The 21,676-nt window shown below is 41.7% G+C and overlaps 1 protein-coding gene across 8 annotated transcripts in view; it reads left to right on the plus strand.

The window, feature by feature from the left end:
• Positions 1-2,623: 2,623 nt before the first annotated feature.
• Positions 2,624-21,676, plus strand: part of FAT1 (FAT atypical cadherin 1) — a 107,340-nt gene continuing 88,287 nt past the window's right edge. For 6 of the 8 annotated variants that reach the window (XM_050337885.1, XM_050337887.1, XM_050337889.1 and 3 more), the window contains exons 1-2: positions 2,625-3,101; positions 11,330-14,618. In XM_050337885.1, coding sequence (XP_050193842.1) covers positions 11,351-14,618 — 3,268 coding nt within the window. In that variant the 5' untranslated portion in view covers positions 2,625-3,101; positions 11,330-11,350. Of the gene's footprint in view, positions 3,102-4,872; positions 4,973-11,329; positions 14,619-21,676 lie in introns of those variants that run through there. The other 2 variants (XR_007631774.1, XM_050337886.1) reach the window with 2 other exon arrangements.

Genomic DNA, 21,676 nt, shown 5'->3' on the forward strand with positions numbered 1-21,676 from the left:
TCTATGATGCTAGCTTTGGAGGTAGATTAGTGAGAAGAGTGTTAGTGCCATAATGCCTTATAGGAAGATGATGATGATTATGAGTATGTGGAAATATAATTTCCATTTCAATTTCTGGGAAATAACTCCAAAATTGAAGCACCCATGTTTCTCTTAAAAGAAAACTGTCTAATCCAGATAACTTTTGTTTGTTTGTTTGTTTGGGGTTTTTTGTTATTGACAGATGAGCTAAAATTTGTTTCATCTTAGGTAGTTTGATAAGGACAGAGATATGTCAGTAGATGATAGGGAGAACCAAACATATTCTGCTACAATGGTTATATTCAGAGATGTGGATGGTGCCCTAGACGCTCAAGTGTGATTACAAGTATTCTCCTTTGAACCTTTACTATAGGTTAGCAAAATGTAACAGAATATACAAATTTTCTTTAGGATAACATATCAAAAAATACCCTTGGGATATTAATCTTTAAATGTGAAAGTAAGCAATGATTATAACAGCTTTATTGTCACTATTTCCAAGCCAAAAAAAAAAATTAAAGGTCAGAGAAAACACAGAATAAAAATGGAATATTCAGTAACTATCAGAATGACTTTGTCAATATTATTTCTGATGTTAGAAACCTCTTTTAGAAGGTAAACCTATACATATTGAGAAGACTTATGAATACACTTGGCTGGACATCTTGGCTCCAACACTTTATCTGAAGTGCTAATCACCATTACCCACTGTTGGAGAGTGACGTATATCCCTTTATTCTTCATCTAAAGTACTTACTGTCAGCATAGCATGGGTATAGCAGGAGATCCAAATCAGAAGCCTCTATTTTTGTTATCTTTACCAGATACTTTTTGAGAGATGCTCTTGTCCTTACAAGAGGTTATTGCAATTAACTAGCACTACATTTCTCCAGGCATTAAAAACTAAAGTTTACACAAAAGTTTAAGCAACCTGCTGCCCTTACCTTTTGTTACTGAACTCAGCAATCAACCACAATGTGGTCATGAATCTGAAAGTCAGGAAATTTCATACTTCAAGAATATGAAATATTTGCAACAGTACAGAGCAGAAGTATAGTTTACTTTGTTTCTAGACCTTAACTATAATGCCATTAAAGTGTTCTCCTTTTAGCCCTATCCAGGAATGCTGTTTTTAATGCAGTTTACTTTATGCAGCTCACTTTGAAGCAGTTTTCACAGAAGGAAAGTTCATTTGGCCCAGGGGCACTTGGATAAGGCCTCAGTATAATTCCATTTGGGGTTCAGAAAGAAGATGAGATGCTAACTAAATCAATCAGCTGTGTCTGTTGTGGAAATCTATAAGGCCAGAGATTTCTGACATTAAACTTTCCAGACAGGTTTGTTCAAAGTGAACATTCCCAGGCTGAAATGGCCTGTATGCACTATTTGGAAATGTACTTAGTATTTATATACTGAAGTTTTTATCTGCTCTTCCTAACACAGAACGCTGCACACTCATTTGGCTGATAGATTTTAGTGGTGTACCTTATAGGAAAGAATGATCCAATGTCTTCAGAAGTCGATTTGACTTTTGAAGGAAGGCCATGACTTTAAGTTCCTTAGGGATAAATTGTTTAGTAGAAGAATATTTTACCTTCTGAGAATCTCAGAGTGCTTTAAAAATTTACTGTTATGCAATCTCTCTTAGACAAATAACTTTTTTCTGTAGTTTTCCCAAAATTTTATAAACCTCACCATTCAGGACCTACTCAGGCCCCTGCTTTCAGCTGATCCCTGCCACTCAGCAGTGCCACATCTCCTGGACTTTGTTAAGCAAGAGTGATTGGCTGAGGCTTATTTTGAATGAGGGAGAACCACATTATAAGTATGTCTTGCTTGGTTATGGTTTACTATTTTTGAGAAGGAACTGCCATTTTGGTTGGGTGGGGTGTTTTTTGGGTTTTTTTTTGGCCGTGCTCTGAAAAATACACCTCCCCCCAAGAAAAGAAGAAAGGAAGGAAAAGGAAGAGTAAGAGAAGAAGAAAATGAAGGAAAAGAAGAAAAAAGGAAAAAGAAAAATAAAATATGAGGAGGAAAAAAAGGAAAGAGAAAAACTGAAAAGAAGAACACAAAAAAGGAGACGAGAGGAAGAAAAAAACTATTCTAGTATTAACGTGGCCAGGAGAGAGTGGAAGATTCCCGTGCTTAGCCCTCGCTTGGAGCCACCCGGTTCTCCCAGCGGTTGTGCCCCGCCGCCCAGGAGCCGAGGGGCGCTGCTGTAGGGCGCCCGCAGCCGTGCGGGGAAGCGCCGTCCCGCCGAGCCGAGCGGCCTGGCGGCGGCGGAGACAGCGGGGCCTCCGAGCGCCGGCGGCCGCGGAGAGTCGGCTCTGCGCGGAGCGGGGCCGAGGCGGCGGGGTTGTGCCGGGCTCCTCGCCTCGCCTGCGGGCAGGCAGCCCTGGCCCCGGTGCCCGGCGAAGCCGTGGCGGCGCGGGGAGGTGCGCTCTGCTCTCGCCGCCGCGCTCGGCTGCACCGGGCAGGGGAGGGAGGAGGTGGTGCTGCTACGAGCAGGGTCCTAGGGGGACAGACGGAGTGCGAGAGAAGACGGAGAGAGAGAGAGGGAGGGAGGGAAAGAGAGAAGGAGGGAGGGAGGCGGGGGAAGGAAAGAGGGAGGGAAGGAATCGGCGATCCGGCGCAGCGTCCCCACTCTCTCTCCGCTGCTGCAACTCCTCAACTCTGCCCGCTCTTTGCCTGGACATGTCTTAAGAAAGTTGGATCTCTCCCTCCCTTTCGCCTTCTTTCTTTCTTCCTATTTTTTTGTGTGTGTGTGTGCGGGTTTTTTTCTTCTTCTCTCCCTCCCCGACTATTTTTCCTTCCCAGCCTCGCTGAAGTTTGGAGCGGCGGATGGGTCGGAGCCGACATGCCGCGCAGTGGCGGCGGGGCCGGGCGCCGCGCTGGCTGCGCGCCGGGGCCGCGCTGAGCGCCGGGGCCGCCGCGGGGCTCTCGCTCTAGAGGCGTGTGGGCATCGGGGGCTCGCGCCTTCTCCAAAGGACAAAAAGGAAAGAAGCGGGGAGGACGCGTGCGGAGATGAACTGAGCTCTGGAGCAGACTTTGTGAGAAGAGTGCCGAGTCCAGCTGGTCTGGTGAGTTCTTTGTTTAATGAGTTTATTATCAGCAGGGTGCTGAGAGGGATGATTCCCGTGAGAGTTCTGGTGCTCTAGTTCGTTGTATTACGGAAAACAGTCGTGTTCTTCGATTCAACCTGTAGTTCGTAACTGTGTAGAGTGTGTATGTTTATGTATATATCAATATGTATATATATACCCACACACCGACTGTATTCAAAGCTACGTGTGCCTTGAGCTGAGGGCACCCCCAGCTATACCGCCCTTCACGGGGAGAGCGATGCTCAGGCTTCTGGACCCGAAGCCCTGCAGCCGAACAAGGCTCATCGCCGCGGGGCTACCGGCTCGGCTCGACTCTGCTCCGTTCGGGGGAGCCGGAGCCGGCTGCCGCGGCTGGGATCCGGGACTGGGAGCCGCGCTGTACCCGGCCGCCCGTGCGCTGTGACGCGGCGCCCCCTGCCCGCCCGCCGCAGAACTGCGCTGCCGCCGCCGCGGGCCGGCCGGTGCCCGGTACCCAGGCCGGGGGCTGCCGCGGCCGCTGGGGGAGGGAGGGCGGACACTACGGTTGCGGGTTTGTGACCCTGAGAGCCCGAGCATTCCGACGGGTCGGTTCTCTCTGACCTGCAGCCCCGAGAGAATGAGGCTGTGGCTGCAAGGGGACCCTTGCGCCGCTGGCTGTGTTTATTTATGTGGCTAGTAAAAGACGTGGCGGGGCTAATGCGCGGTAAATGCGCCCCCGCCGGCGTCACACGCCCGTAGCCCGACTTCGCCGTGAGCCCGTTGGGACGGGATTCCCCAGACAAACGTTTGGTCGTTATTAAGTGTGATCACTTATTAATGAGCGGGGAATCCTTCGAGGACTGTTTCGGTATTAATCTTTAACATGGGGCTGGCAGGTTGACAGACATCCCTTCAGCATGACTCTGGCAGGTCGCTTTTCCGCCCGAGGTAGCCCATACCCCCTCCGCGGGCTGGGGAGCGGTCGCGGCCGCGCTGCCCCAGCTATAGCGGCCCCGCACTCGCTCTCCTCTCCGCTGTTTCTCCCCGCGCCGGAGCAGGGCGCCGCTCCTTACAGCGGTGCCGGGGTGCCGACACTCGCTTTTAGCTTCTGCTGAGAGACCTCCTTCCCTCCGCCCAGACGTGTAGCGGAGGCTCGCCCAGCCCGGCCCCAGGGTCCGAGGCGGGGAGGCGTGATTCCAAACCCGCCGGCGCGGCCCGGGGGCGGCGGCCCGGCTGTTTGCGGGAAGGGGAGCGGCCGCCGAGGCGCTGCGGTCGCTCCTTGGTGCCACCGGTGCGGGTGGGTACGGCGGGACGGTCCCGGACACTCGCTGGTCCTCGGATGACAGAGGACAGCGTGTTCCCGCGGGCTCTGACGGTCTCTCTCGCCATCCCCGTAAGACATCCCCGGCAGCAGCTTTCCGAAGTTTCTGAGTAGCCTCTCCGGAGGAAGATTTCGCCCCACACGAAGCCGCTCGCGTCCCTGGACCGGCACCCGCCTCCCTGCCGCCCCCGTCGGGCTGAAGTGGGACGAGCGCGGCTGAGGTTTAGGGGTTTCCCCCCAAACCCCGCGCCACCAGGAGGAACAGCTTGGGCTGTAGTTCGCCCTTCCTCCGCTCTCCTTCGCATTTGGTCCTTCCACGGCGGGGTCGGACCGGGCTGCAGAAGCTGCGGCCGCTGCCGGGAGCGCCGCAAAAACAAGTTCCGGAGGGGCGGCCGTCCAGCGCCGCGGAGGAATCCGGCGGCGGGGGGCCCCGCGGTGCGCTGGGGGCGGGGAGGCACCGGCGAGGCGCGCTGGTGGCCGGCGAAGGAAGGGGGAGCGGCGCGGCGGGCACCGTGCGGGGCTGGCCCCGGTCCGCGCCCCCGCCCCGCAGGCAGCGAGCTACGGAGAGGTGAGGCGCCGGGAAAGTTGGGAGAAGTTTTGGCCGCGGGGGAGGACGGGTGGGCTGCGCTGGCGCGGAGAGGGGGTGACCGGGCTGCGCGGACCCCTCGGGAAGTTGCGACTCGGAGGCGAGGCCGGGACGGCGGCACGGTCACCCGGAGGTGCTGGGCGAGCGGCCGCCCCGTGCTGCGGGGACGGCGGGGGGCGGCTGCGGAGCGGCGCCGGCCCCCTCCCCCTATCCCCGCCGGGCCGGGGTGGCCGCCTCGTACCCCCCCCCCGCGGCTGGCGGCGGCGGGGCGGGCTGGAGCGGGGCCACGCTCCGCTGAGAGTCAGCAGGAGTGGAGCGGGCAGGTTGCGCTTAGGTTGGGCAGAGGAAAAGGGTGCTTTCCCCTGAGGCAAGGTGTCTGCGAATGCGTCTGATGGGCCATTGCAAACTTCATTCCCGGGTGAGCCGGCAGGGGCGGTTCGCCCGAGCGAGAAGTACCTCTGGGCGAGTTTCTTCCTTTGTTCGCGCTTCCACACCGCGTTCCTCGCCGGAATTCTCCGCAAGGTAAAGGGCATGGCCCGCCAGGACGCGGCGTTTGGCAGCGGCTCCCCGGAAGGTCCCGGCTCGACCCTTCAGTCGGCTTCTGCTACTTTTCTTCCTCTTTAGCGCAGTTGAAACAGAACTATGTTTGAAAGATGCGCTTTTTAGTCTCTTGTGTCAGTAAGTGACGCCGTGCCTTACCGCTGATAATATCCCCCTGTTGTGAGCTTTTTTTTTTTGGAAACGCATTAATGAGTTAAAAAAGTGCTGCCTTCTAGCAGCAGGTTTTCCTGCGGTTTAAATACTTGCATACAAATTGTTCTAGGCAATTGCATAGGAAATACTACCTGTATTATTTTACCACTTCTGCTGTCTCTCTGTGAAAGAAAAGAATGCTGTGTATTTCCCATTTGCTTTTCTAACCATGTGGAAATACTCGGCTATACAGTGAGTAAAATACCTTACTTTAACGCTGTAAACTATTTAATTCTTGAGTTTTTGGTTTGTTCTGTGTGAAATCCGAAAATCTTGAGTTTTGGAGATTGGAAGGTGAGCTTTAGTAGTCACCCCAGTAGTAGGATAGTCTTTTTTTTTTTTTTTTTTTTTTAAACTCAACATCCTAAAGAACTTTGTATGGTTAAGTTAACCCTGCTGTCAGTGCAAGTAAACAAGTGTAAATGCCTTGAAACTCTCAAAGATTTAGATTAAACTAGATTTAGATACATTTTTTTAAGTTTAAAAATGAATTCAAGATCAGCAAAACTATTTTTGTCATCACAAATTTTAAGGTGCCATGCTAAATTTCGATCAAACTCTCATTCACAGAGAGTGGAGGTCTGCTTTTCCTTGCATAGCTGGTGAGTTCAGTATTAGATACACTACTAAGTAACTGACTACAGATAAATAGTTGAAATTCTCTGTGGGAATCTTTGTTTCATTCTGGTTTCAGAATCTTTATCTGCTGTCTGAATAGAGCTGCTGTATTTTCCTTTTAGCAACATCTGGATCTGGAAAACATAAATCAAAGTACCTTGTGAGATTAACTCATAATATGGGGAATACAAACATGAAGTTTACTGGACTTCAGTCACAAGTTGAAATTGTTTTGTTAATCTCTGCGACAATGTACATTTTTTGAATTACTTACCAGCTTTGCTGAAGTAATGTTACCATACACTCATCATGTGTTAATTTTCTGAATACCAAGACAGGCAGACACTCTCCCTCCCAGAAATGCAAAATACACTGTTAATTTTTTTGATTGGAAATATATTGAAACAGCTGAACCTGGTTGTTTTGGTTTTTTTTTTTTTGTTCGTTTGTTTGTTTGTTTCCCAGTCAGACTACATAAATAATAGCTTTTAAACAATTGAAAGAGTTAGTGCAGCTCACAGAGTTGCCTGGTCTCTTGTAGACTGCTACGGTAGGAATCCTGTCGTGATGGTTTAGTTACTGCCAGAATAACTTTTCTTAATGCGTTTCTGTCAAATGGCATTAGTTGGGCATGCTGATTAAAAATGACCTTTAAAGTAAATAGTTGATGTTTTGCTTGGTGGAGACAGTGTCAATAACTTTACAAATCAAAGAAGCTGATGCATGTATGGGGTGAAACCCCCATTACCTTTTTTAAAAGTTACTGAAAGATTTCAGTAGACAAGTGCAGTGGAAACAACACTAAAGAACCTCTTTTAGTCCTCAGAATGTCCTAGAGTGGTGTAACATGCCATGCTCACAGAGTCTCATTCTTACAATGAAAATTATGTAGGTTAGTCTTTACTGTAGGTTCTTCTGGACTGAACTAGTAATCTTGCACAAAGAAAAAGAATAGCAAAGGGACTAAGATTCACTGGGGTATGTAGTCTGATTTAGGTTCTTTTTCTGCGTGCAACTTTTCTTTAATTACTGGGGGAATAAATCCCTCAATGTAGGCTCCCCATTGACACACTATGTAGAAGAGAAGCTTGGTTTGGTCTTTTTTTTTGCTTGCTTGACATTGAAATTGCTGTTTACTAAATTTTGTATTTTATGCCTAAAACTTTCAAATCTCAAACTATAAACTTTAAGTCTAGATACTGTAATGTTCTTTCTAGGATAAGCAGTCTTTTAAATGACTGCTATCTTACCCAGTCATCTTAATTTGTAAGTTATCAGTTGGAGCTCTGCTAGGCCCAAAATTATATTTATTCTTATACCTTTAATGTGAAGATACTTTGTACGTGTAAGCTGTATTAGTATTTTTCCTCGGTACAAGTTCTGTTAATGTGTTGATGTGTTAATAATTTTGTTAATGTTGTAACAAAGTATTAAAACTATCTTATGTATCCCACTGCGAAATATGCATATAAATAAAAATGACCTGCATATGTATATACATTAAGAATAACTGATTAATAATTTCCAAATAGGAAATCAAAGTTTGTTTGAAAGTAGATTTTCAGAATAATATAGCATTCATTTCTTATAACTTAAAGCTATGATGTTTTGTTAAGCAAACGGTTGCCTTTTGTGTTGAAAATAGAATCAGAAAATCCTAAACTGGTCATACTCCAAAGATAATAAAAAATTTAGGAGTTTAAAGTGTAGCCTTTGGCTAAAATGTTTCTGAAATTCAGTCGTTCTGGCACACTGTAATGAGCAATCTGAGTTTATATCTTACACATTATCATTTTATCTTAACACTTTCATACTTTCTTCTAGCAGTTGACTGTCCTTGCAACTGGCATTGTTTAATACTTTAGATATTTACCAAGACTATATTATGTTGATTTTTAGGTAATCCTAGATCAACATTTTTTAGTTTCTAGTAGCTTTGTAAATTATGACAATATGAAAACAGTGTCACGTAAGGTAAATGACTAACTTGTTTTTACCTACTATAGTTAAGTGTTCAGTTGAGAGATGCTTTTAAGTTCTTGATTGTGACTCAGCAAGTCTTAGGAGTTGCTGCTGAGGAATGGATTCTCTTACTAGTGGTTGCGTCATTGTTTGTAATAGGCTGCATGTTGACAGTTCTGAGCAGACTCTACTTGAAGCTGTTACAGAAGAGCAGCAAAAAGTGCTCAAGGTATTATGGCACAAAAAAATATTTACAATAATAGTAAAACCTACACGTGTTCAACTTTGAATATTAATGAAAAGTTTGGATACCTTAAAGCAGTCTAATACATCTTTGTGTGGTACATCTTGTGTCTAATGTGCCTGAGATGAGAGGAGCAAATGATAAAAGGTACAAACAGATACATATATAAATATGCCACTTGAGATAGCCTGTTGTCAAACATAAGAATAGGCAATGAGTTGGCAGGTGCCACAACACTAGAAAGAAAGTTGGGTTTTGGACTTCAGCATAACTCATTATTATCATTAGTTGTTGTAGTAGGAGTAGTAATAATAATAAGTGCTAGTATAGAAAAGAGGGAAAGATCTGATCAGATCAGCATAAGGGCTGATCATTGAGTAGATTTTGATAATAGGAAGCTGCAAAAATTCCAGCAAGATGGAGGAAAAAACCTAGTTTTGTTGATTGCTTAAAAATGATGTAATAATTTCTTATTATGACCAGTTAGACTTTTAGGCCAGTCTACAGGCACCTAAATTGCTCAGAGTTCTGGAAGTATTGATATCAGTTATTTGTTGCAGGGATTTGGTTGTGTATGAGAGTTTGTTTGTTTTGTTTGGGGTTATTTTGGTTTTAAGCAAATATTTGTTAACTTGGCAGTATGTTAGGGGATAAAGCCCTGGAGAACCAAGTGTCTCTGTATTCCCAGGACATATCATAGGCTGGGAAGAAAAGTAGATAGGGGAGGAATAATGTTGTTAACCCACTGAAGTGGTTACTGTTCCAACCTCACACTCATTTGCCCTCTAAACCATTCCTTCATCTAGTGTTAAGACCTTGTAAATATTGGTTCCAGCTAGGGACTTGCTTGTAAAAACTTTTTATTATTTGTTTATTTGCTGTTCATTGTTTTCTATATTTATAGGTTAAATTGTGTGACTTCGTTGCTAGATTTGGAAAACACTCTTTTTTTTTTTTTCTCTTTCCAAAAAGATACTCCTTGTCATTACTTCTCTCCAATACTTCCTATAGTTTGTGTGGATCTGAGTCTTAAATTCTTCTCAAAATCATTTACTTAGTAATGACTGTGACTGAATTCCTTCTTCTGAGGTTTTGGAGGGAATGGTTGACACAAGTAGATTAATTTGCTTTAATGTTTTCCAGTGGGCAGAGGCAGTCCATGGAATGCAGGCCAACATGATCTTTCATGTATCTACCTGAGTAGGTAGGAAGTAGGGAAGGGAGAAATTAAGAGAAAATGTGAGTGGAGGAAGGAGGCAACATAATGTGATACTATTTTAGCTGAGGTGAACAGAACTAGTGTGAGGATAGGCACTGAGGAGAGGTTGACAGGCAAAGAATAGGGCAAAGGCGAACTAGGGCTAAAGTGTGGGTGAAAGAAAAGTCAGGAACCAAGAAAGAAAGGGTAAAGTGAGTAATTAGTATGACTTGTATAGCAAACTGGCCTGAGAAGAAAATTAAGGAGAAATTAAGGGAAAAATATTTAGGATAAATAGGGAAAGATGAAAAAAATTAATTTGTACTACTTAATCAAAGTAGTCAAGACAGTGTTAGATAGCTTTCTATTTGCTGGAAAGAAATTTTGTCCCCCGGATCTTGTTGAATGCTTGGGCTTATTGAGGGAGCCTTCTGCAGCTTTGATTTGGTGTCTTGAGAGACTTTGGGGAGTGAATCACAGAATATGCTGAGTTGGAAGGGATCCACAAGGATCATCAAGTCCGATTCCTGGCCCCGCATAGGACCATCCCCAAGAGTCACACCATGTGCCTGAGAGTATCATCCAAACTCCTCTTGACTCACATGAAAAAAGTGGTCCCAGATGTTTGGTTTCTGAGGCTTCTGTCTTTCTTCCTACTGCAGTCTTGCCTGGATTTAGGTAGTGGAAGTGTTACACTGACTTCGTCAAAAGGGAAAGCCAATGAGGGTGTGCCTCCAAGTCTGTCTTGCTGTTCTAGGCTCTTTCCCTGTCATTTCTGGAGTGTGTTGGAGAAACATGATATAAATGTTCCAGTAGTTATTTTGATAGTTTCCTGTTCTCATAGCTCTTGATACTAATTTGATTCAGATCTGTTCTGGAGAGAGGGTGATAAAGGAATATGTCTCATTCTTTATTGGCTTTACAACTTAGTGGTGCTTGATAAAATTTTTTTTCAGTTAAAAGCACCACTATTACAAGGGTACTCTGAGCCAGAGAGAATACAATACAGAATTAATCTCTGTTTATATTTTCTTTAATTCTTGGAACAGGTGCACATAGGATATTTTAAAGAATTAATGGTAATTTCAAGCCAACTTTTTCAGTTTACTTCCACATAGACTGCAAAATGGCTGATGTCCAACTAAGTCAAATGAGGAAGGAGAATTTTCTATTAGAAGTCAATGGCATGAAGGAAGTAGAGAACTAGAGTGAATATTCACTACTCCAGATTAGTTCATATCGAGTTTGCTTGCTTATAGCTGATTGCACTGGCATATTTCTTCTAGCATGTGGCTTCGTGGAGTTGTTTATTTGAACTTAGCTCATAACCCTTGTGTCATGTTAGTAATTCCTAGACTTTTGATCTCATGGATTCTTGGCATTTTTTAGGAGTTTTAATTTGTCTGCGTTTCTATTACTGTAAATAATTTTGAAGCTTTCTGCATATAATCTAGATGTGTAACTTCTAGTTTTCTTTCAAGTATGAATTCTGAACTAAGCATCAAGGTTATTTGCTAAATATTTGAACAGTCATAAGTCTTACCACATCTCTTTCTTGTTTCAGGGTTTCTTTTTAATTGCTGCCATGGGAAGATACTTGACTATGCTGTTGCTGCTGATGCTGCTGGTGCAGCACTTTGAAAACTGTGAAGGAAATCAAAGGCCGCATCATGCTCCACCAATGCAATTTACCCAAGTACAGTATAATGCCACTGTGTATGAGAATTCTGCAGCCAAGACTTATGTTGGGCATCCAGTAAAAATGGGCATTTACATTACAAATCCATTATGGGACCTAAGATACAAAATTATTTCTGGTGACAATGAGAACTTGTTCAAAGCTGAAGAATATGTTCTTGGAAACTTTTGTTTTTTGAGAATACGGACCAAGGGAGGCAACACAGCTATCCTTAACAGAGAGGTGAGAGACCATTATATGCTGACTGTTAAAGCAGTTGAAAAAAATACAAATGCTGAAACACGCACGAAGGTCAGGATACAGGTACTGGATACAAATGACTTGCGGCCTTTGTTTTCTCCAACGTCTTACAGTGTTTCGTTGCCTGAAAACACAGCAATAAGGACCAGCATCGCAAGAGTCAGTGCAACAGATGCAGATATAGGAACAAATGGAGAGTTCTACTATAGCTTTAAAGAAAGAACAGACGTGTTTGCTATACATCCAACTAGTGGAGTGGTAGTTCTAACTGGTAGACTTGACTACTCGGACACTAAGCGTTATGAGATGGAAATTCTTGCAGTGGACCGTGGGCTGAAGCTGTATGGTAGCAGTGGCATAAGCAGTATGGCAAAACTAACTGTTCACGTGGAGCAAGCCAACGAGTACGCCCCTGTTATTACAGCTGTTACGTTGACTCCATCGGAATCGGACAAAGACCCAACGTATGCAATTGTGACCGTAGAGGACAATGATCAGGGTTCAAATGGGGAAATAGCATCATTAAATATTGTTGCAGGAGATGCGCTCCAGCAGTTCAAAACCGTGAGGTCTGTTCCAGGAGGTAAAGAATACAGAATAAAAGCCATTGGTCACATCGACTGGGAGAGTCACCCTTTTGGATACAACCTTACCCTTCAAGCTAAAGATAAAGGGAATCCCCCACAGTTTTCTTCTGTAAAAGTTGTTCATGTAACATCACCACAATTTAAGTCTGGTCCTGTCAGATTTGAAAAAGAGATATATAGAGCTGAAATAAGTGAATTTGCCCCTCCAAACACACCTGTGATAATGGTGAAAGCTGTGCCCAGTTACCCACACTTAAGATACGTGTTTAAAAACACACTGGGAAAAGTAAAATTCAGTTTAAATACTCACACTGGTCTCATTACCACGTTAGAACCTATAAAAGCACAATATGCATCCCATTTTGAACTTGAAGTTGTGACAAGTGACAGAAGAGCTTCTGCAAAAGTATTGATTAAGGTATTAGGCATGAATAGTAATCCTCCCGAATTTACTCAGACATCCTATAAAGCCTCCTTCGATGAAAATGTGCCAATAGGTACGAGTGTCATGAGAGTAAGTGCGAAAGACCCTGATGAGGGGGAAAATGGTTATGTGACCTATAGCATTGCAAACTTAAATCCTTTGCCATTTGTGATTAACCATTTCAGCGGGATTATTAGTACCTCAGAAGACCTGGATTATGAATTGATGCCAAGGGTTTACAGTCTAAGGATTCGAGCTTCCGACTGGGGTATACCATATCGTCGAGAAGTTGAAGTTCCTGTTACTATTATTTTAAATAACTTGAATGACAATATACCTCTCTTCGAGAAAATAAATTGTGAGGGAGTAATCCCCAGGGATCTTGGTGTTGGAGAACAAATAACAACTGTATCTGCTATTGATGCTGATGAGCTCCAGTTGGTGAGATACCAAATTGAATCTGGAAATGAACTGGATATATTTAGCCTAAATCCAAATTCTGGAGTACTTTCACTCAAACAGTCACTAATAGATGGCATAGGTGCTAAAATGTCTTTTTACAGTTTGAAAATTACAGCTACAGATGGAGAGAACTTTGCAAAACCATTGTATATCAACATAACTGTAGCTAATAGCCGCAAACCAGTCAACTTGCAATGTGAAGAAACTGGTGTTGCCAAAATGCTTGCAGAGAAGCTCTTACAGGCAAATAAATTGCACAGTCGTGGAGAAGTTGAGGATGTTTTCTTTGATACTCACTCTGTCAATGTGCATGCACCTCAGTTTAGAAGTACTCTCCCCAGTAGCATTGAGATAAGAGAAGACCAACCTGTGGGCTCCAGCTTAATGTTTATGAATGCTACTGATCTTGATACTGGCTTCAATGGAAAGCTAGTGTATGTTATTTCTGGAGGTAATGAAGACAGTAGTTTCATTGTTGATATGGAAAGAGGAGTGCTGAAAATTTTATCTCCCCTCGACCGAGAAGTAAAAGATAAATATACTCTCAATATTACTGTCTATGATCTTGGAATACCACAGAAGTCTGCCTGGGCCCTTTTAGATATCAAAATTTTGGATGCTAACGACAACCCACCGGAGTTCCTTCAAGACAGTTATTTTGTTGAAGTAAGTGAAAACAAAGAGACAAACAGTGAAATAATTCAAATCGAAGCTACTGATAAGGATTTGGGGGCTAATGGAGAAGTGAAATATTCTCTTCTTACAGATACAGACAAGTTTACTATTAATGCTGTGACAGGAGTTGTAAAAGTTGTAGGCGTTCTGGATCGCGAGGAACAGCATGTCTACTTCTTGAAAATAGAGGCTAGGGACCAACCTACTGAAGAACCTCAGTTATTTTCAACAGTTATTTTGAAAGTGTCTGTAGAAGATGTTAATGACAATCCTCCTAAATTTATTCCTTCAAATTATCATGTTAAAATTCGACAAGATCTTCCTGAGGGAACTATTATTACGTGGCTAGAAGCCTACGATCCTGATTTAGGCCAGTCAAGTCAAGTACGATACAGTCTTCTGGACAGTGGAGATGGTACCTTTGATGTTGACAAACTAAGTGGAGCAATACGTATTGTACAAAGACTGGATTATGAAAAGACACAACTGTATAATTTGACTGTGCGGGCCAAAGATAAAGGAAAACCCATTTCATTGTCCTCTACCTGTTACGTTGAGGTTGAGATAGTTGATGTGAATGAAAACTTGCACCCTCCACGGTTCTCCATATTTGCAGATAAAGGCTTTATAAAAGAAGATGCCCCTATTGGCTCCTCAGTAATGACAGTATCTGCTTATGATGAAGATGCAGGACGAGATGGGGAGATAAGATATTCCATCAGAGATGGATCTGGTATAGGAGTTTTTCGAATAGATGAAGAAAAAGGTAAGCTGACTGTTATTTTTATGTGCTGAATAAAATCATATGCTAGGAAAGGGATAAGAAAAACGGTATTGTCACAGTTGACATATGTGTCCTTGTTAGGACAAAAAGATGCCACCAAAACTGTGTATAGCTCTGTCTGCCACTTTAGTGAAATTATACATTTGATAGGTGATTTTCCACTGTCCTCATTTCCATCCAGCCTACCTAAAGCCACGCCTAGGTCTTAAAATGTGCACTACCTAGCAAAAGTAAGAACACTGTTGATATAAAATGAAAGTTTGCCTCATGCAGACACTATTGTCTTGTGGATCGTATGACTGCTTTCTAATGTTAAGTGACATATCTTTTGCTTCATTTACCAGAGGTATGCGTGGGTGTGGTCTTACCATACACACTGGTTTTGTTAGTTATCTTTCAGAGTTGTTATACATGCCCAGCTAGAACTTAGTAAGCCGTACCTTCTTGACCAAAAGGCTTCTGTCAAAGAAAGCATAGATGCAGCCTCAAAAACACCTCATATAAGTGAATCAGATTGAACTATTGATTTATTTCAGTACTAATGCAGAAACTGATGAGCAACTGCAAGAACTTTTCCAGTGTCATGCATTCAGAAGAAACATAATTTTGTTTTCAATAAAATTCTAGTGCTGACTTTGAACATTTTGGTTGGATGTCTATGTAGCTACTCATTCATTTATTTCTTTGATAAAGATAGAGCATTGATATTGTGCTGTTATATAAGATTCTTGAAATAAATTGAGGAGGAATTTGGTGCAAAATTTGGCTACAGGTTACATGTAGGTAAATGATGGCATATGTGATTGATGTCTTACAGAAAAAAAGACTTGTAACTGAGAATAAAAGATGGCAAACATATAGGATTCATCCAGTAGCCATTCTGTATGTTCTATATGCTTCCCATAATGGTGAATATGGGTAATGCAGACTCAGGAAGTGACTGTACTCCTTCAAGGTTTAGGTGAACAAGCTGATACTGACAATATTTTTTCTTCTTTCTCGTGTGGCTAAAAAAACAGTTCTAGATGTTGAAATGTAGCATTGCTTCCCTTGGCTTTGCTTTTAACAAATTTCATAGTTAAGATTGTGGAACGATTTTTCTAAAACTGGAGAATTTAATACTTTCCAAGACTTAGTCATTTCACTTTTAGGCATCTGGTATGTGTGCAGAATATTAATTTGTGCATCATTATGCCTTTCTTTTGACATAAGTATAATCAAGTTCACTTGTGTATTATGGTATCTTAAAAGTGACTAGTTGTCCTATAGAATGAGTCAGAGTTTGGCAATTTATTGTCCAAGTGATAGATAACAGTAGTGAAAATAAAAAGGATAAAGAAATATTTTTATTTCTAACACTAACCTAATTTGTGCCTATTTATGGGCATGTGGACAGGTATGTGTATTTTTGTGATGCTGCTACCATGGCAGAAATAGTTGTCTGCATGTGTGCCTCTTTACTCTTTTGGCCCAAGGCTAGTTTGTGTGACTGAAGAATTGGTGTGAGTTTAGGTTGCTTTTTATCTGCTGGGTTGCCAGTTTTTAATCTTAGTGAACAAATTTCACTGATGACGGTGGAGTGGGGAAGAGTATGTATTTATGTTTGGTACCATGTGTCTTTTCTATCAGCTGGTGATCTAAAGGAACATGGGAAAGATCATCGAGTACAGACAATGTAACAGTGTAGCTTGAATTTTGCACTGATACTTTTTTTTTTTTTTTTGTAAAAAGCCATCAGAATTGTTACTGAAGGCACTCTTTATACTACAGTGTCTGAGTATTTGTCATGTTTTTCAAAATGGACTGGCATTGATACAGGGAGCAGACTGATAATTAGCCAAGAAAGCACATTAAAGAATTTGTGAAAGAGGAGATCTGTCAAGCAACTCGCTGACTTTTTCAGCTTGCCATAGGCCTCTTCTGACTTTACCCTTGAGCTGTGTCTCATCCTGCTCTCTTTGAAAAGCATCATACTACACTTTCAGTTCAAAGATGGATAAAACAGATTATAGAAGTTATTTTGAGTCAACACTTAACTATTCAGTAGCTAAGGGGAATCCTTTTATCTCTTGCTTATAAGGAATTAACAAAAACAATCACATTTACAGAAGGACTAGGTGATCATGATGATGGAAGCATCAAATAGCTAGTTCAATGCATTGAACTTTTTGTTGACTTTCAAATTGTCTTTTCCATGTCAATTTTTTTTTTTAAATTTTGCAGTTCAAAAGGTAGGCAATTATATTAGTGTTTGGTATTTGTACTTGTAGTTCTGGAATTTTCACAAGAGAATTTAATATATCTTTGCCACTAAGTCTTGAGTACTGTTTTCTGAGATTTACCTGCGTTTTAGGTCAGTGGGTTATCATAGGTTCTGTTTTCTGCAGTTGTGTCCAAACCATTCAAAGTAAATCTCTTAACAGGGAGCCCTGAACACTAATACTCCCAGACTCAGGAGTTGCTTTGATTACTCCCGACTACTCTGATGCTTTTCAAGAAGACACAGAAAAAAGTGTATTGGGGTGAATTTCGTAGTCAGTTATATTTTAGCTTTCATGTAAGTATTCTTTAGCTTGAAAAGGCACTAATGGTCAGGAAAGGAGGAGAGCAAGATGATAGAAGTCTATAAAATGGCAGTTTCTATATCACCTATATTACTGTCTGTTTTTTGCAATGCAAGAAATAGGGCACCCACAGCTACCAGGTTCTAAGAGGAAGTATTTTTCCTTTCCTGAGCTAGAAGTGTAATAAAGTCATGAAACTAATTTCCTCAGGAAGTTATAGAGATTGAAAGTATGACTAAAGAAAATAAATGGTACTAATGAGATTATTTTGAAGTTCAGCCTCATGCTATCTCCAGCTTATAAATTGTTAACTGGAACCCAAGTGGGTAAGGGAAAGAAGAACAGAGGTCAGCACTCAGTGTATGATTCGGAAGTATAACAGTGCATTGTGACTGTTACTGTACAGAAATAAAATTAAAATTACAGAATAAATGGAGGTTTTGGGAGTATTATAACAGTATGAGAGGAAAAATGTTAAAATGAGATTTCTGTGTTGTGAATTTATACAAAAAAGCAATTGTTTATCCTTTAGGTATGTGTTCAGGAGAACTTGGAATTTAAGATAGCTTTTATGTGTGAGCTAGACTGAAGTCTGTAAATTGAGGTGATCACTTGGCTATATAAATTGCCTACTAAAGCAGCTGTAAAATATTTTCTCAAAGAATTTGATAAGTTGAGCAGATTGGTATGTATTAATAATGTAATGCATTGTATTGATGCAGATCCCAGTGTGCCACAAAAAAACCTCATGCACCATCTAAATCCCATTACCACTGAGCAAAAAAAGTGAGATAAATCACATCAGTACCATGCTGCTACTTCCATTTAGAAAAACTCCAAGGAAGGATAGAAACAATTGATGAAGGAGAACCTAAATCAGAAGCTTTGTGTGACTAAGGCAGTACTGAAACTTCCTTCCTTGTCCCAGTAATCATTCCAGAGGGCAAGAAGGGAAAAAAAGAATGTCTTCCTGTTTAATTTTTGATTGACAAATATGAGGATGGAGTATTTCCGTTAAGTATTTACACTCCTCAAAGGTTAGAAGAAAGATGGAAGCTCTAGTTTGTAAAAACGGTATTGGAAAGAACTTCTTGGAGTTGTATAGGTAGGTGAACAGTGTCATTGGCTGGATGTGACACTATTGTGGGAGCACCAGTGTGTTGTTAGCAAGTTTCCATGCTAATTTTCAGCTGTGCAAATATGAACTGCTACTTCTGAGTAGAAACTCAGTTTTGCTCAGTATCTGGCCTTCTCTGAACAATTTTTACCAAGCAGATTGTTCTTTTCCTTGAGATATCAGGACGTCTAGCTTATTACTGAGAGCTCATTTTTATCTTTTTTTCAAGGTTGTTTTCTTCTGGTTTTGGTTTTCTTTCTAGTGCTCAAAATTTAAATAGCTGAGGGAGACAGCAGACTCTGGGTGTGTAGATGCCATGGGTCATTTAGCCTAAGAAAGGTCTCATTGATAAAAGATAGGGGTCCATCCTGGAAGCTGATGTTCATGAATGAAGGAAAGTTTAAGTAATGAATTCCATGGTGTCCTGTTGTGTCTAACCAGCTGGGTACTAGAGCAGTTGCATTTAAAACCCTTGTACGTGCAGATGCTGGGTGTTGCATACAGGTTTGGCCCAATAAGGTTTCAAACCACAGTGAATTTTATAAACATATTGTTATCAGAGACTTAACAGCTAGTTCAACTTGGAAGGCTACCAGCAGGTGTTTTCTAAAATTCTGCAGTTGAGGATATTTCTCGGCACATGAACTAGCTCCAGAATGGTGTTTAAGAATGATGTGGCAGTCTGAACCTCATGCATGATAACCTTTTTACCTGTGTTTAATTCATTGATATAGGAGCCCCCGGTGGTCTAGTGGTAAGGGCGCGGTGCTGTCACCACGGAGAGCCGGGTTCGATTCCCGGTCAGGGCCACTCCCTGGCAGGTGGGGCTCGTTAACCCTGTAAAAAAGGCAATCCATCTACGTCCTGAGGACCTTGCTGCCACCATCCAAGCTCGCTTGGCCCCGGCAGATGAACCTTAGGATTAAAGGGTGGGCTCAGTTCCGCGCACACTGTGTCTCACCTAAAAAATCCAATGCGCAGGCTGGAAGGTGTAAAGACCTTCCCCGGATCTTCGCTCGCGAAGACTGGCCATTATTTATTATGTAGTTATCTGTTGCTAGGAATCTAACTGTTCTTTCATTACCTTAGTTTAACTTACTAGGCCATAAGTGTTACAGAATAATACTAATTCTGCTTTAACAATAAGAACAAAGTTTAAGGTAATTTAATTTACTGACTTAAAAAATGTTAAGTATGACTATTATTTTATTACAACAAAAGATCTATCTTGACTGATATGCTGTCTCCAGTAGCATAGGCAGGGCACACACATACTTCCTTCTAACACTTTCCTAGTTTCCAGTTATTTTCTGTCTGGGGAGTTTTTGAGTCACACGAGGTTTGTAACATTTAGTACATTTATCTTTCTTGTGTAGTCTCCCCTTGAAACGTAATTTTCAACTGTAACCTTGCTACTGTGATAAGGAAAGATGATTTGTTTTGGTAAAGAATGTTGAAGGAGCATGTAAAAAAAAATGTTAATGGAGGTATGTGGAAGAAAATTAATTTTATTGCTCTATCTCTGTGTGCATAAAATACTGTCAATAAAACTTAATGGCTATGAGACTCTTTTTTTAATGTTATCAGAACTATTTCCAGCTGGGAAGATAGTAATTCATTAAGGAGAACGAATAGGATTTTAACTATGTAAAGCAAAGTACTGAATTACTCTTAAAAGGAACAGAGCATGGCTAACATGTTATAAGTATGGTAACATGTCTTTGTAGTCCTCGTGTAATTACATTAATTTAAATGTAGAATATGATTAACATTTATAAATAAGGGATAGCTTCAGGTTCTGTTTCTTCAGTGACCTTTGGCTTTTGAGCTTTCCAGATCTCTCCACCACTCAGAATTCTTGAGTTTTAATATGAAGACAGACATTAGGAAAGTTTAAATACTGTGATTGTCAGTGGAGTAGAACACTTAACTGGATAGCTATTAAACCAGCAATGTTGTCTGGAACAGAAACCAACTGGCCATCTATGCCAAAAAGCCTCATACCTTTAGGCAGGGTGGCTGCACCAAGATTGTTGGGAATGCTGTCTGCTGCAATTTGACTCCTAACTGTGCCCCAGTGTTCTCTGAAAAAGTGGTAGCTGGCACAAGCCAAAAGCAGTTTAACAGTATACACAATCAAGTTCCAATGCCCAGGAACGTTTTCTGTCTGTCTGTTGTAAAGATACAGTAATAAACCACTTGAAGATAAGGGAGGCCTTTTTAATTGAAACTGAAATGAGCATGATTTGATTTTAAGTTAATTGTACTTAAGCAGCCTACAAATATGGGACTTTCTTCACACTTTTTCAGTGAATGATGCATCTTGAAGTTGCTCCTTCCATATACTTTGTTACCCTTTTTATATAAGTCATGGATATAAACACCAGGTATAAAAAAACCTTAGTATCTCTCAGTTTAAATTAAAAAAACCCAAACAAACAAAACACCAAGAAGTTCTTAATATTTTCCATTTTTCTACTATACAATGTCTGTGTTACATGTTGACTTAGTGCTGTGTATATTCTGAGTCCTTGCAGATCCATCAGATAGACTATAGGTCACTGAAAACTATTAACAGAAAGAAAATGTTGAGCAAATCTTTTTGTAAGAAAGGTATTAAGCATTAAATTAAATATTGTAATCGATTAGGTGATGTTGGTAGTCAGGAAAGAATATTCCAGGTGGGTTTAATATGATTGATATATCTTCACCTCAGTGCCTAAGATTGTTACGGAGTTGTGACAATGACATTTCCTGCTTGGCTTCTGTCTAGAGATGCAGTCACATTGCCATGTAGGTTTTGCAGTTAAAATTATTTGAGTATTTTGACCAGTTAAAAATGAGGAGTAAATAGGAAGACCTTCATAGGATCCTTCTCACAGGATTTTCTTGTTGCAAAACACAGTAGTCCGTCTTGCTACTTTTGAAGAGAGAAATTGATTAGGAGGTTCTCTATTTTTGCAGAATACTAAGTGGTTGCTGCTTTTTGCACGATGAAGTTTTTCCCTAGCTAGTTCAGGTACAGTCATGAGTGAAGATCAGAGCACAGACTAATCTTCCAGGTGTCTAATTAACTTTTCAGGCATTTTTTTTTTCATCCTACCCTGAATTCTGTACTACTGTATTGCATCGTACTGAGGTTAATGATTTGCCATATAGCGATAGCAGCTAACTTTCTTCAGTGGCTGAAGCATGAATGTATTAGAGTAAGAATTTAAGATGATTCTGATGTGGTTTAAAAAAAAAAAAACAAACCCACACAGAAAAAAACCCAACCAAAAACACCAAAACCAAACAAACACAAAACCAAACAAAAAAATCCAAAACAAAAATAAAAACCCTCACAAGGATTGCTAGGT

The sequence above is a fragment of the Myiozetetes cayanensis genome, unplaced genomic scaffold (assembly GCF_022539395.1).
Source record: "Myiozetetes cayanensis isolate MyiCay16 unplaced genomic scaffold, myiCay2020 scf7, whole genome shotgun sequence".
NCBI lineage: Eukaryota > Metazoa > Chordata > Aves > Passeriformes > Tyrannidae > Myiozetetes > Myiozetetes cayanensis.